At 37.6% G+C, this 16,357-nt stretch overlaps 1 protein-coding gene across 4 annotated transcripts in view; it reads left to right on the top strand.

Moving 5' to 3' along the window:
• TAFA1 (TAFA chemokine like family member 1) overlaps nucleotides 1-16,357 on the top strand; it is a 528,735-nt gene that overhangs the window by 404,957 nt on the left and 107,421 nt on the right. For 3 of the 4 annotated variants that reach the window (XR_014173677.1, XM_081934046.1, XM_081934045.1), the window contains exon 3: nucleotides 13,554-13,694. Coding sequence is in view for 3 of the 4 variants with exons in the window: in XM_081934046.1 (XP_081790172.1) it covers nucleotides 13,554-13,694 (141 nt within the window). In the remaining variant the exon portion in view is untranslated. The remainder of the gene's footprint in view (nucleotides 1-13,553; nucleotides 13,695-16,357) is intronic. The other variant, XM_081934047.1, reaches the window with a different exon arrangement.

Genomic DNA, 16,357 nt, shown 5'->3' with positions numbered 1-16,357 from the left:
ATTTTCAATAAATATTCTTTCCTCTAGTGTTACATTCATGATTGTGAAAAATTTAGTGTGTTTTAATGTGTTAACATTTTTAAAAAAACAATGAATTGGAGGAAAGATGGTATAATTCAAAGAATAGGCATTAAATGATTTGTGAATGGAGGGAATACGTGAGAAGAATATCCTTGTCTGCTTGCCATGAGGGTTGGGAGACCGAGATCATCAGCTCATCATTTGTCCAACTCCAGCTGTGTCTCCATTTATCTTCCTTCAAGTGGCCATCCACAGAAGTCAATTGAGAAGATGTGTGTACTGTCATTCTGCAAATGCTATGAGACTTACATAGTTGTATCAGATGTTAGAATGCAAGTATGATTGTGGTATTTACATGATGATGTCATCATAGGCATGCTGCCACTTTCTTGTTGTTATGATTAGTCCATGTGGGGTAAATTTCCTCTTCCAGGCTGGAGTCTTGTCTCCTAAAATGCTGCCTTAGAGACCATAAAATTCCAACTAAAGTCATAAATGTATTAATATAAATTAGGCCTGGGTGGCAGGTGATTGTTCCCGGATTATCTTATTATGTTCCTCTGCGGGAGAATTGAACTCTATACAATATATCACACCCTCAGCCTCCTCCCAGGAGATTCCAACCTAGTGGATGCTAAAGACTTCTGTTGCTTTTTCAGGTGATGTGGGCAGATAAAGTCTCCTGCCTCCTTTGGGGAAACCCACATCCGTAGTTAGAAGAGCACCGTATTGATAATGAGCAAAAAAGGGGGTGATTTGCAAGCCCCTACCCCCTTGACTTTTAAGATGCTGTATTTTTCTCCTCTGGATTCACCATGATTTTATCACGAATAATGGTATGAAAATAGCAATTAGTTTCTTAATTAATACATGGTCCTGAATATGTTGCACTGAAAGTATTTGATCAGGAATTATACCTTTCTTTTGTTAGCACATCGTTTTGAGTGACCACTTTAAAACAGGCTGCATATTTTCTGCTTTGTCTGGAATGTAGTTCTACCTTCTAAATCTAAATCTTCTGGCAGATTTTTCACCTACCCAGATAAATATTCTTACCATGCTGTAAAATGCAGAAGTTGCAGCAACCAAATACACAATAAGAAACTAAAATTCCCATATTTATGTTGAAGGGGGGGAGGAGAAATCCCACACTTTTCAAAACATTTCTTTACTAAGGGCCAGCATACCCCATTCTCCACGCCAAGGGAGCATTTTCAACTTACTTATACATAGCCAGGACCTGAACTGTTTTGCAGACTATGAAATGTTTAGGGATACCCTACCATCTTTCTTGACAACATTTCAAATTGTTGGTGCGGTTACGATGTATGAGGTCAATAAGGCATATTTTATAAAAGTTCCTTAATAGGCATTATGACAGGGACAATAATGTTTTTGTGGAAGTTGCAAAACACTTGAATCAATAATCCATTTTTAGAAGCCTACGAACTAGAATATACATTTAGAACTCTTTAATTTCCCCTTTCATCTGAGTCATTGAGGCTGTTTGTTTATATTAAAAAGTTCCATATTCCTTCACTATTTAAAAGGGGGGGAAAGAATACGAACATATTAAGACTAGTGGCACCCAAAATGAATTAAAAAGAAGCCCAAACATGTCCAACAGCCTAGCAGCTTATAATTCCATACATCACCATAAATATTTGACCTTCTTCTACTTATTGGAAGGCTAAACTTTGTTTCAAATTCCTGAGCATTTTTCTCCTTGTGAAAAATCTCACAAGATTTTCTCACAACATTCTCAGGGACTGTTAGAGCTCCTTAAGAATTTATTTGGATTATAATCAGTGCAATCTCTCTACCTTCCTCTGTTTTCTGCTTTGAGAGGAAAAAAGCATCAGAATTTATTTTATGATGTGGGATTGAACTGAAATGAGACCAGAGGCCACTGACAGGGCTATTCTCCAGTTAAAGGCATCCAACTCCTACACAACACTTAGCCAGAGCTGAGTTTTCCAGACTACATACTGTTGTCTTTACTAAATTCAAACTTGGTTAAAACACGGTTTCCTTTATTTGGTTCAGACTTGGCAGAACTCTCTCTATAACTCAACATGAAGTGGATAGATAAGAATCTTTATTGTATTTTAGACTGAAGCCAAATGAAACCATTGGTTGTTCTCAGTGTAAGAATGTTGTTGGTTTGTTTATTACATAGCTGTCCATCTTACAAGAAAAAACAATTCTCACTCCATAACAATTTAAACCCACTGCTTTTTCCACCACCTTTTTCTTTGATCTTACTGATCTTACTCTTTCAGTTGATCTTACTTTGATCAACTGAATAGTTGATTACTGATATAACAATTCACAGCCACTTGAAATAAAGTTGAATAACAAAATCTTCCATTTCACCCAAGCCTATCTTTTTCTTTTTCTCAAAATAATCATAGCTATTCATGTTAGCATCATAGGACTGACCAATCTGCCACGATCACCTGGTGATTAGAAAAATAAATCTGACCACCACTCTTTCCAGTTTTAATTCCTAGACTTCTTATTCTTCAACTTGAGAAATCTGCCTTGTTCCAAAGAATCCATTACAAGAGAAGCAAACAAAATGAACACATACCGATTGGTATATATACTAATGAAAATGTATCCAGGGTGTACATGACCCGATGTCCAATGCATTCTGTTGGCCTTCTGCTAAAAATTAATTTTGATTAATTTAGCAAGATGCTGAATGTACAAACTCAGTACTCTAGCAAGTTAAGGGGCAATTTTCTCATCTTTTGATAAGTCCTATTGCTTAATTTGTATGCAAACGCCCCCCTTTGTCCTTCATCATTTGAATTACTGTTCTGGGATGATAAATTATGGTATGAGGCTGTGAAGGCAGAAAACTTGGGGAAGAAAAAATATCCCTATCCTCATCAAAGCTTCTGGAAGCCAAAGAAAATGCTGAACGTTATTCTTCTTAATTCACAAGAAGAGGTTACAGGGAAAGTTACAGCAAAAGAAAGTTTATGTAGATCGCTTGTGACTTTAACAGTTCTTCCTCATTTTTACGGAGTTATGGCACCAGCTGAATTCATACAGATAAAAACCACAGTGGAAAAAATGAAATGGGAGGGCTGTGAAGCAAAGACTTGATTTTTCTAGTGGAACAGAGAAATCAGCAGAAGTTGATTTAGAAGTTTAGTAATGAATTCACATGAAATAGAATTACCTGGCTTGAAAATTCTAAATGACAATATGTCACCAATACAGTTTTGAAAAGAAAAAAGAAAAACAACCATTTTTGAAGCTGGGGTGATTTAAACATTTAAACATTCAAGTTTCATTTTAAAAATATCATTTTAATATTCTTTATAGCACTGCGCAGGATCTATTGTAGCAATCTTTAACAAAGAAATGTATATGTGAGATTTTTATTTCATTTCTTAAACTGCAGCTCAAGTGCAATTTGGAAATTGAAACCGCTTATGACATGGGTTTGTTTCCATTCACTATAGAAGCCCAACCTTATTCTGTAAGATTTTTAAAATATAGAGTAGGGATAATGTCCTGCATTAATTATAGCAAGACTCAAATGCAAAGAAGAAAATAGCATATCCAGATGTGTTTTCTCAAATGGTTGAGTAGTGCAAACCATTCAATAAAGCTTGTTAGCGATACAAACAAAAGGGATGAAGTAATCTTGTTCTGTCTCCAGCAAAGATTTTGAGAAAAGAGGATATTAGATAAATCAGGGGTTCCAAATTCGCGTTGTCACGGTAGCATCACGTGACATATCGGGACTTTTTCCCCCTTCGCTAAACCGGGTGGGGGTGGGACCAGCATGTGACGCATCTGGCTGCAGGCCGCAAGTTTGACACCCCTGAGGTAAATTATAAGACTATCACCTGAAACAGCAGCAATAAAGTAATATTACTTCTACTACCAAAGAGGCCCAGGATTATTTATTTATTTATTATTTGCAATGTAGGTTTATCAATCCTGGCTCACTCAGCCTAGACTCTGGACAACATACAATTAAAACCAATGCAACGCTTACACATCAAGAAAAAAATTAGTACAAAACTGAACAGAACACAGCTGAACAAAACAGTGGCCCGCAAATGATGTCAGTCTAACACAGAGCTAGGAGAAAGAATCGATTTTTTAAAAGACAATTTAAAATGTTACAGTAGAGACATACAAACAGATTGTAATCTAAGGGGGCCTTGGTAGCCTCTGAACTTAGTTGTTTTCTTGCAGATATTTGTGCACTGATGATGTTACCTAGTTTGGGTAATGAAACGTCTGCAAGAAACAATCAAGCTCAGAGAGCACCAAGGACTCCCTCATTCCAACCCCGAGCTACACATTTTATCCTTTATGATCTAATCAGCACTTTTTCATGTTTTACTTTAAACTCATGATAATGAGTCAATGATCACTCGGAATGAAAACAATCACTTTAAAAAATAACATAACTCTTCCAAAAACTACCCAACACTACGTGGTCACTCTAGCCACATGTAATTTTCCAGGAAATAATAGATTCTATTAAATCTATGAAAATAGGAAAAGCTTCAAAGTCCCAGTGGTCATCCTATTGGGGATATAAGAAATATATTGCTTGTAAACCTACTGCTCTTTTGAACATTTTTTTTCCAAATTCCTACAAGGAATTTTATATTACTGATTTTTGAAAGCTGTTAAAGATTCTACAGATTGTACAAGGTGCTGTCTAATTTCCTTCTTAAATGCTTGATACCAAAATTTTGACAGAAACATTGGAAGACATTTTACGTCTCATGTGCAATCTGGTTTTATGAAAGGGCAATAAGCCTTGGATAATATTATACAACTGTCAATTTTGAAATTCAGTATCCTGAATTGGTGGTGCATGTGGGGGGTATCTCGCAGATCCCAGAAGAAACCTTTGGAACAAGATCTAATTTCTTTTGTATTAAAATTCAGTGTTTCAAGCACTGACACTTGGTACTCTTATCCTTTAGTAAGAGAAAGAAAAGAGGGAATTGTCTATGGAGATTCTCAATCATCCAGGTCATGGCAGGAAAAGGTGCTTTTTCAAAAGGCAACTGGACTTTGTTTTTCCTTGAAGATATTTTGCTTCAAATACAAAGTCCAGTTGCCCTTTGAAAAATCACCTTTGGGACGAGAGGGAATTATGTCCTCACTTTTCAAGATGTCTCATGAATCTTGTCAAGGATGCCTTCTATCTCATATATTTAGTCTAATATTGGGCCATCATATCAGGTCTTTAAGTGCAATCTGGGCATTAAAGAACCTGGAGGTAAACACAACCTATTTTTATACAGAGATGATATGTTATATCTTGGGATCCAAACTCCCATCTCTGGCCCTACAAAAATGAGCCATTAAAACACGTTCCCCTGGCGTAGGTTAGACTGGATGATGAACCCTTTGGATGGGAGTTTTGGAGCAGTTCTTGATTTTCCAGATATGGAAAAATGGGTTGTTGTTTTTTTAAGGCTTTGTGCATTTTTGCTGTCTTCTTTTGTGAACTGTCCAGAGTCATGACAGTTTGGGGCAGCCTAGAAATTTCGAAAGTAAATAAATAAATAATCAATCAATCCCATGAAGGAGCATGATGCTTTTTATTTTATCCTGCATATCTCTGGAGAACCAGATTGCACCAATCTCTATGACATCCAGGAAGGTGGTCAACACTGAGCTTTTTCCCACAAATTTTAATTATGTTTTTATTAATGTTAGTCAATTATTTTAAAAAAAATAAGGACACCAGAATTTATGCTGCCTCTTCATCAACCTGCTTATGGCTAGTTTTATGAATTTTATATTTAGAATAAACAACCTCCTGGAGTCCTTGTCAAATTGGTTTATAAATACTACAAGTAAATAATAAATATCAATTGTATGCCCAGCGTTAAAGATCATATGTTATATCTACATGGTCTTTGGGTAGAAGTATAATTTTGTCCCTTATTACTAATTGTACTTTAAACCAACCAGTAATGGTGTCCTCTTATCTTTGCTACCGGTTTGGAACCAAGAGAGTGCATGCAGTGCTTCTGCGCATGCGCAGAACCGTCTGCGCATGCGCAGAGCATCCGCAATGATGTCTGGGCGGGTGGGTGGAGCCTCTTGCCGCCGCCGCTACCGATTCAACCAAACTGGGCCGAACCGGCAGAATACTACCTCTGAAACCAACTGAACTCTTTCAAGAAGAATCTCGATTGTTTAAAATTGTGGGATGACAGTATATGCAATTAAAAGAGTTTTTGATTTTACATTTGGTCCAGATGCATTAGCAGTATTAAAAACTTTTTAAATTACTGTCGGTGTTGAACTGTGATTTGGACTATTGAAAAATCTACTGTATTTTTATAGGTGATTAAAGAATAGAATTAAGATGGACATTTGAAGGACTATATTAGTGGCTCCGAGTGGGGCGAGGTTATAAATTCTGTTCAACAAATATATAAATAAAGATTTTGTAACCTTTTTATTATATGTACATGAGGCTAATTCAACATTTTTCACATTTCCATTTGTGTTCCATTATCTTTTAACTGAATCAGACCACACTTCAAATACAGAATGTTTTATTTTAATTTTTACTCTCAGTTTTATTATTCTGGAAATATCAAATGATGGAGGGAAAATGTATCCATTTGATAAGGACTTCCCATTGTCCCATTTGTATTTACTGCCCTTAATAGTTTTGAGAAGAATAACATGTTGTAAAAATCTGAAAGTAACTGTGAATTGTATGCCAAACAATTAGAAATTATCACCATATAAAGGACTATGGATTTACCAGATATGGGACACAGCAACAATGTTATTCTTTTGTGATAGAAAAGTGATGCAATCCTGGATTTACAGTCTTATATTGATTATTCGCGTTCACTCTCCACTTATAAACTGGCTTGTTTATTGCTGAAGTGGAAAGACTGATAAGTATTATTCCATATGGTCAAGCATTCATGCCATGTTTAAAGCTCTCTTTGTGTGGGTATATGTCTTTGTATATATTTAAAAGTGTATACCGTGTTTCCCCAAAAATGAGACTGGGTCTTATATTAATTTTTGCTCCAAAAGATGCATTGGGGCTTTTTTTTATGGTTAGGTCTTGTTTCTGAAAAATGCAGTACTAAATGTATCCATCTGGTTGACGATCTTAAGTTGGTCTTATTTTGGGGGTAGGGCTTATATTATGGGCATCCTGAAAAATCATGCTAGGGCTTATTTTCCAATTGGGTCTTATTTTGGGGGAAACAGGATACATGTTTTTGTACATCTATGCATATACATACTCAGAAGCAGAGAATATGTGTGCATAATGTGTATGTTTATACATACACAAATGTGTATGTATGCATATGTGTGTGCATATGTATGTATGTGTGTATGTACGTATGTATGTATGTAACACGTATCTTATCTTATATTTCCCTTTCATTTTGTATAATACAGCAATTTTAAAAACTTTGTATGTATAGTTTAATGAAAAAAAAGGACTAGGGGTGACGTGTTAGCACTGTTCCAATATCTAAAGGGCTGCCACAAAGAAGAGGGGGTCAACCTATTCCCCGAAGCACCTGAAGACAGGACAAGAAACAATGAGTAGAAACTAATCAAGGAGAGAAACAACCTAGAACTAAGGAGAAATTTCCTGACAATTAGAAAATCAGTTGCCTTCAGAAGTCGTCGGTGCTCCATTACTGAGGTTTTTTGAAGAAGAGATTGGACAACCATTTGTCCGACATGGTAGCAGATCACCTGTTTGAACAGGGAGTTGAACTAGAAGGCCTCCAAGGTCCATTCCAACTCTATTCTTCTATTAAAAGAAGCAATTTTATGATCCAGTTTTCTTCTTAAGTTCCTTTTCTTGTTAACTGGATTAGACATCACTTCAAATATAAAGCTATTCTCTGTAAAGCAGGTCACACAAGTGTTCCAGAATCTATTAGCCAGGCTTTCCAATGACCTCAGCTTTGGACACTTGATACCAGGCATGTAAAGATGACACAGGATTCTACTATAGTGAACAGAATATTGTACTAACTGAGGAGAGCCATGAAGCTTTCTCAGATTTCACAAATTCTCTCAGCAAATCATCCCTCAGAGAGCAAGGTAGGGACCCAGCTTACAAATACTGTACCATCCTGAAAATAAAAATTAGTTTAAAATAAAAACAAAAACTAGATGGTTAAGTCAAATCTTAGGGAAAAGATTTCCCATGAAGTTAACAGGATGTAGCATCAGCATCCAAAAGACTCCTGCTACACCATCAGGAAAGTTGTAATTATACCAATATTATGGTACATCTTTTATGTAAATAAGCCACCAGAAGGCCTGAATAGTTGCATAGGCTGCCAAGGTTGAGAGGGGGGGAAGCACACACTGGTAGGGCATTTTTTTTTTCTATTCCAAGAGCTCTAATTAGCAAATAGCAGAGCTGGACAGTTGATTTTTCTTTATGTATTTATAAAACCATTCTGAATGATATTTCACCCCCTGCTTCCCAGAAGCTTCTAAAGTGTGTTACAGTTAACAATTTGCAAACAAATTACAACATTTCGAACATCTGGTGATGAAACTGTGAAATAACTAAAATCTGAATAACTGACTATACAATGCACAACAAGTATAGAAAAACAGCCCCTGTTAAGGCATGCAAAAATTCCTAGCAGCAAAGTTGAATGAAAATATTTGGTTTCCTAAATGTCCCCTTCCGGCTTTGAAGGGTTCCTACAAAACAGAAGGGGAAGAAATGGAAGCAATAACAGATTTTACTTTTCTTAAGCTCCAAGATTACTGCAGATGGCAACTGCAGCCATGAAATTTAGTTGCTTACTCCTTGGGAGGAAAACTATGGCAAACCTAAATGGCATATTAAAAAGTAGAGATATCAGCTTGCCAACAAAGATCCATATAGTTAAAGCTACGGTTTTCCAAATAGTAATATATGGCTGTGAGAATTGGACCATAAGGAAGGCTGAGTGCCGAAGAATTGATGTTTTCAAATTCTGATGTTAGAGAATTCTCTTGAGAGTCCCTTGGACTGCAAGGAGATCAAATCACTCAATCTTACAGGAAATCAACTTTGACTGTTCTTTGAAAGAACAGTTACTGAAGCTGAAATACTTTAGTCACAAATGAGAAGACAGGACACATTGGAAAACACCCTGATGTTAGGAAACAGAAAGGCAAGAGGAGAAGGCAGCAGCAGAGAATGAGATGGTTAGATAGCGTCAATGCAAGGAGCATGAATTTGGGCAAAAACCGGGGGACAGTGGAGAACAGGAGAGCCTGGCATGCTATGGTCAATGGAGTTGTGAAAAGTCAGACATGACTGAGCAATTGAACAACAGCAAAATTTTCCTATTTAAAAGTTAAAAGGTTTCCCCTGTCCACCCCAACTCATGGGGGCAGTGCTCATCTCTAATTCTCAGCCGAGAGAGCCTGCATTGTCTGAGAGATATTTCCATCATCATGTGGTCAGCATGAAAATGTGGAATGCAGTAACCTTCCTGCCAAAGCAGTACCTGCTTATCTACTCACATTTGCATGCTTTATAACTGCTAGGTTGGCAGAAGCTGGGGTGAGTAACAGAGCTCAACCCATTGCACAACGCTTGAATTTCAAACACAGGCTGTCATCTTTCCAGGTGTCCAGCTCAGCTTCTTAACCACTGAGCCACCCCCTTTTTTCTATTTGCATTTTATGAAAAAGAAAGCAACAGCAAAAATAACAGTTAAGAAGTCTAATTGCAGATGATCTTAGGGAAAATTACTGTGCTTGATACCTTGAAGGTTCTGATACTAACCATAACAATTAACTCCTTTTAATGGCAACGGATGGGAATGGATGAACAGGTCTTACATACAATTTCTTTCTGTAAAATTCAAAGCTTGGCTCTCAGGAGATGTTAATTCTTTCACGTTGCATTTCTGCTATGAGAGATTTAAAGGGAGTAGAATGCCATGGGCTTTGATAAAGCTCCCAGAAAGAATTTTCATCAGTGACAACTAAAGCTGTATCTGTGCCATACAGGAAACTGTTCTTGATGAGAAGAATTAAATATTAACCTTGTGGTCTATCTTGTTTTCGGTTTGCAAACTCATCAATATTGAACCCCCTGAGAGCATGACCTAAAGTCTTTTACCTTAACAGACATTAACCAGCTTTGATCGACTCAACCCTGAAAGCTGAAGGTTTAAATATTTAAAATTACATCAAGCTTTTTCTACAAACAATAGGGGTTGACTCTTAGAAAGCAGTTTTAGGATATGACATTTAAAGTGGCTGGGCTGGTTCCACCTTCTTGTTCGAAAGGCCAGCTTATCTCAAGAACAATACATCAAAAATGGAAACCAACCCCCCCCCCCATCCCCAATAAGGTCATTGTGACACAGGTGACATTAAGGAGTTGCAAGAGAGATCCTGATATCACTTAATTGCTGTGATATTTCCGAAGAGATATCGATCATCTGCATAGTTTGAAATATATCCAGCACAGGAAGGAATGGGTAGACCCATCAATTTTGCTCAGTTTTTTTTTTTTTTTTCATTTCTCCAACATTATGTTTGTAAAGCTCATTTTGGCATCGGGTTACATGATTTGCTTTTAGAGTTGCGCATGAAAACACTTAAGCATTACATGGGCATTATGGACTCTAGCACTTAGTGCTCAAAGTCTTGGGTTTCTGTCAGCTGATAGGACACTCTGACCAATAGTTTTCCTTACCCAGTGGCTGCTTGGACTAATAACCGATTCATGCAGGTTTCCTTGCAGCTCTGTGTATTTGCAAGAGCTGAGGAGGTGAGGTAGGAATCTGTGATTCTCAGGCCAAAGAGGACCATTAAGTAAACATGCAACAATCTCACAGTTTTAAGGCACCAAGTGCAGACAAGCTAATCATTAATTATGGAGGAAGAGTATAAAACCTTTGCATACTGCAGTAGCAATAGCAACAGCACTTAAACTTATATACTACTTTACAGTGTTTTCCAGCCCTCTCTAAGCTGTTTACAGAGTCAGCCTATTGCCCCCAACAATCTAGGTCCTCATTTTACCAACCTCAGAAGGATGGAAGGCTGAGTCAACTTTGAGCTGGTCGGAATTGAACTGCCAAACTGCAGGCAACCAGCAGTCAGCAGAAGTAGCCTACAGTACTGCATTCTAACCACTGTGCCACCACAGCTCATACTGTAGTACGTGGTTTCATTCTTATCTGCAATACAGATTCTAACTAGCCATACCACATCGGTCAGTACCCTGCAACATCCAGGAAGGAGTACAGATAGTCTTCGACTTACAATTCATTTAGTGAGTGTTCAAAGTTACAACAGCACTGAAAAACGTGACTTATGACCGTTTTCCACACTGACGACTGTTCAGCATCCCCACGGTCATGTGATCTAAATTTAGGTGCTTCACAACTGACTCACATTTATGACGACTGCAGTGACTTGGCATCACAGCATTCCCTTTTGTGACCTTCTCACAAGCAAAGACAGATTCATTTAACAACTGTGTTACTAATTTAACAACTGCAGTGATTCACTTAACAACTGTGGCAAGAAAGATAGTGATTCACTTGCAACGAAATTTCATTTTAATGTACACCGATTAGTGACAATAAAGTTATTCCAATTTAACAATGGTGGCAAGAAAGGTCGTGAAATGGGGCAAAACTTACTTAACAAATGTCTTACTGAGCAACAAAAAAATGGGGTCAATTGTGGTCGTAAGTCGAGGACTTCCTCTATAGCTAACCCAGGGATCTCCAACCTTGGCAGCTTTATGACTTGTGGACTTCAACTCCCAGAATTACTGAGATACACTAAGCTGATGGATTCTGAGAGTTGAAGTCCACAAATGGTAAAGTTGCCAAGGTTGGAGATCCCTGAACCTATGATATGGCAAGACCTTGTCTTTATTTGTAAACTTAAGGAATGTGAAAATGATATAATATCAAAGCCGTCCATCTAGTTCATGTAATTCAATCCTGGCTGCACTGATGGCCATATTGTATGGCCAGGATTTCAGACCGAAATTCTTATTCCCCATGAGATATTAGGAATTGACTGCATTAAAATTATGGCCCTAAAAACTCCCAGCCCATTAGATGCTTGGGGCAGATCATTGGAATGGGTCCATTCATTCCATGAAGGTCCCAGGTAGTACTCCATGTTATCTTAAACTAAGTGGAATCTGACCATAGCAAGGAGGTGATAGAAATCCATGTAACATCTTTGGGACATAACCAAGATCTAATATAAGACCAGCTAATATGTGTTGGTTCTACAGATTTCCTGAGATTAGCTCATGGTTGCCCTGAAGGCAATGAATTCCTGGGCCTTAGACCTCAGGAAATAGCAACTGAAATTCCTTACCAACAAAAAGTTGAGGTGGGGCTCTACCAGCAGCCCAAAAATCAGAACCAGGAGCTCCTAAGAAATTTCAATGGACAGTAGGAGATCCAGAACACCAGCTGGATCCTCAGGTTGTCTCTTTGACCCAGTTTCATGTTCATCACCAGTTCTTCAGGAGCAGGATCTCAAAGTACGTTGCTGACAATCGGGGCCATCCAATCCATTAATTAATTTACTGACAATTAATTTTCAACTAGTATTTATGTCTTTGGATAATAGAATTTGCTTTCATCCTGTTTTTTTTTTTTTTTTTGCAGTGTAAGTTCTGGCAGATTTATTTACATATCTTCATACTCATATGGTGGGGGAGAGGCTCTTTGGGCTTGTTTATGATATGACTGCAACTCCAGGTTAACAAGATGAAGAGTTTGAGAATGGTATAGACTCATGTATGTGTATGCAAATTTGAGTTTTGTCTTACCTTCCCTTTTTTGTGATGGTGGAGATGTATCTCGAGTTCAGGTTCCTCTCCTTTTGGATCTCCTCTTGGATAGGGTTAGGATTATATGGTAAATAAGCACATTTTGTCTTTGGAACCAAGGATGGGAAGAAAACCATGGTTAATAGCGCTTAACCTCATATACTGCTTGTTAGTCCCTTACAACCCTCTCTAAGCACCTTACAGAGTCAGTATATTATCCCCAACAATCTGGGTCCTTCCTTTATTGACCTCAGAAGGATGGAAGGTTGAATTATCCTTCAAACAGTAAGGATTGAACTCTTGGCAGTGGGCAGAATCAATCCACAATCTTGCATTCTAACTACTGTGCCACCACGGCTCTTTATATTAAAAAAGATAAAACAGTGATCATCCTAGATATTAAACAAAGAGTCAGCTCATAGCTAGGTTGCAGATAGACACACCTATACATGCATGATTGTGTAGTTCCCTAATAGTTCAGAAGATTGGAGAAAGAAGTAACATTTTTTTTCACTTTCTTTGCATCGCTTTCCAGTATTTTTGGATAAACACATATTATTGTGAGTTTATCATGCTGTATTGTATTGTAGGCACAGATTACATTTTTGAAATCCTGTCTTTTAACTCCACCCAAATACAAAGCAGTTAGATCATTGTTTTGCTACCCAGAGCAATCATAGTGATTATGTTTTTCCTTTGTTTTCAGAAGGAGGAACATGTGAAGTTATAGCAGCACACAGATGTTGTAATAAGAATCGAATTGAGGAGAGATCACAGACAGTAAAGTGTTCCTGTCTACCGGGGAAAGTGGCTGGGACAACACGGAACAGACCATCATGTGTTGACGGCAAGTAGCTTATACTGAATGTCCTATGAATATGGGTAAAACTTTATAACTGCAAAGACGTTTGAAATCAAGAGACCTGCTCCAAGATTTTAATATTGCTGTTACTTAAGGCTTCCGTGCAGAATTGGAAACGAACAAAATGAATTTGTTTAAAACTGTCAAACGTTAAAGCTGCATCTTGATCTGAAAACTTAACAGCAAATAGAAAATGTTGAGATTTCTGAAAGTCACGAAGTTGCTATGGAGAAGTAAAACAACTTTGCAAATAGAAATCAGACAGGTTCCAAACACTGCCATTTCTTTCATTGTAAGATTTAATTTTAAAAGCAATCAAGGGGAACAATGAAAAAAAAAACTTTTTTCTAAGCGATCTAAAAACTGTATGTATGAGTCAGAGACAGGAATGCCATAAAGTTTGCATTAGCCTGTTCATCACTATTCAAAAAGCCATTATATTCTTCTTCTTTTTCTGGATTCCATGGAATAATCTACTTCGTTGGATACCATTTGACTGCAATAGTCCTTTATCCTTATCTTTGCACATTATGCTTATATATTCCAGTTTCTGTACAGAGCACAGTACAAAACAGGATTTTGTAAACTTGCGTATCATGTGCACAGGAAAATTATTATAGTGTATGAAGTCAGACTGTTTTTGCCTAAAGAGGTACCACTTTTTACAATCCTTTCTGATTCTTGCAGAGAGGATAGTCACTCTCATTGAAATGTTAGTAAAAAGAAAAGGAGTCCCCCTTTTATCTCCTCATCTAAATCATTGAAGATATTGAAGAGTCTAAGACAAAGCTTTGGGGTACCCCACTGCATACTTCCCTCCATGTAGATTCAGTTCCATTAAGGACTATATGTTGAGTGTGATTGCTCAGCCAGTTACGAACCCATATGGTGATGATGCTGTCTAACCCATATTTTTCTCTCTTATCAAGTAATAGGTTGTGGTCTACTTTATCAAATGCCTTACTGAATCCCAAGTAAATTATGGCCACAGCATTTCACTGGTCCACTAATTTGGTTCCTTTGTCAAAGAATGTAAAAAGATTTGTCTGGCATGATGTCAGATTTTAGAATTAAGGAAATTGAAATTCCCAGATGTTTGTCAGTCTTTGGGAAGATCTAAGTAGGGGGAAGCCTATAAAAGTGCAACATTATCTAACACCTCATGGGTAGAAAAAAATAAAATAAAATAAAACAGCAAGGATCAATAATGCATCATTTCTGTCATTCTTGGGTGCCGTGCAAAATTAAAAATGGCCTTGAGATGTCATAAGACTTCACTGTTCTTGTATGGGACTTTAAGTGTGAGGTTGCTGACATTTTCTGAGATACAAAAAATGTATCCCATTGGCTGTCAGACTCCCAGGGGCTGGGGTCTTAGCTAACTTTGTAGGCTGACTGTGTCCCAGGCCTGGCTGAACCTTGCTCAATGATGTAATCTCCCCAGGTGCCATGTGGTGAATTCTGTTGCTAGATGGGTAGAGGGCTAATCCTATCATGCCCTGGGGGCCATGTCTTAATCCCATCACCCTGAAGCTGAAGGGGGTAGATCTTTGTTATGTAGAATAGACTGACTCAGGCCTTAATGGCCCATTGACAAAGGGGGAGAGGCTGAGCTTCTGCCTCAAGTTTAGGAGAAATATTCTATCCTTTTAATATTTCCTAAAATATCTCATTTTCCTAGGAGAGGGGTAGGTGGTAACTTCCTACCCTGTTTCCCTGAAAATAAGACATCCCTGGAAAATAAGCCCAAACAGGCTTTTGAGCGCATGTGCTAAAATAAGCCCTCCCCCCCAAAAAAAAACATTGCAATACAGCAGCAGCCATGAGGTGACCACGCTCACCACTTCTTGCACCTCAAAAATAATAAGACCTCCCCAAAAATAAGGCCAAGTGCTTATTTCAGGGGTCAAAAGAAAATAAGACCCTGTCTTATTTTGGGGGAAACATGGTACAACTTTAATGCAAGAGACAGAAGAATTCCACATAAATAAATCCGAACAAGAGTTAAATAATGTGAAATTTGGAGCTAATGAAATGGCATGCAATTGGCTATGGTAGCCTGTGAGCCGGTCCTTGATAAATAATTTGTATTATTTACATATCTCCTCCATATCAGCCTTTGAATCTAGGGGAAATTGTTCAAAATCCAAAAGCCAATAGTTTTCTATTTATCTAATATGTACCTTAGATGCTATCAAAGAACAGTTCTCTCTCAACTCCTTAAAAAGTACTTTCAATCAATTCTTAGCTTTACAGAAAGAAAGGAAAATGTTATTTTAAATCCAATGAGTCAGCTTCTCCTCCCTCTAGGTGTACTCCAGCCTACATAAGGAGAAATCTCAGGGTTCCTTATTGTTAATGCAGTATCTGTAGGAATAAACGAGCTGGATAGGTAAATTGTTTTTTCACTCCAGGAAAATCTATAGCCTTTTTTTCTACAGCACCTCTGCAAAACTGAATAGCAGACTTTATACCATCTTTTTAAATTATTTCTGATGACTTCATTTGTCGAGAGAGATGCAAGAACAGACACAAAAAAATTATCATTCTACACCAGTGGTGGGATTCAGCCAGTTCGCACCACTTTGGGAGAACCGGTTGTTAACTTTCAGAGCGGTTGGGTAAACTGGTTGTTGGAAGAAATCATT

The sequence above is a fragment of the Natrix helvetica genome (genome assembly GCF_964273705.1).
Source record: "Natrix helvetica genome assembly, chromosome: 1".
Taxonomy (NCBI): Eukaryota; Metazoa; Chordata; class Lepidosauria; order Squamata; family Natricidae; genus Natrix; species Natrix helvetica.
This window is presented reverse-complemented; position numbering and strand designations above follow the sequence as displayed.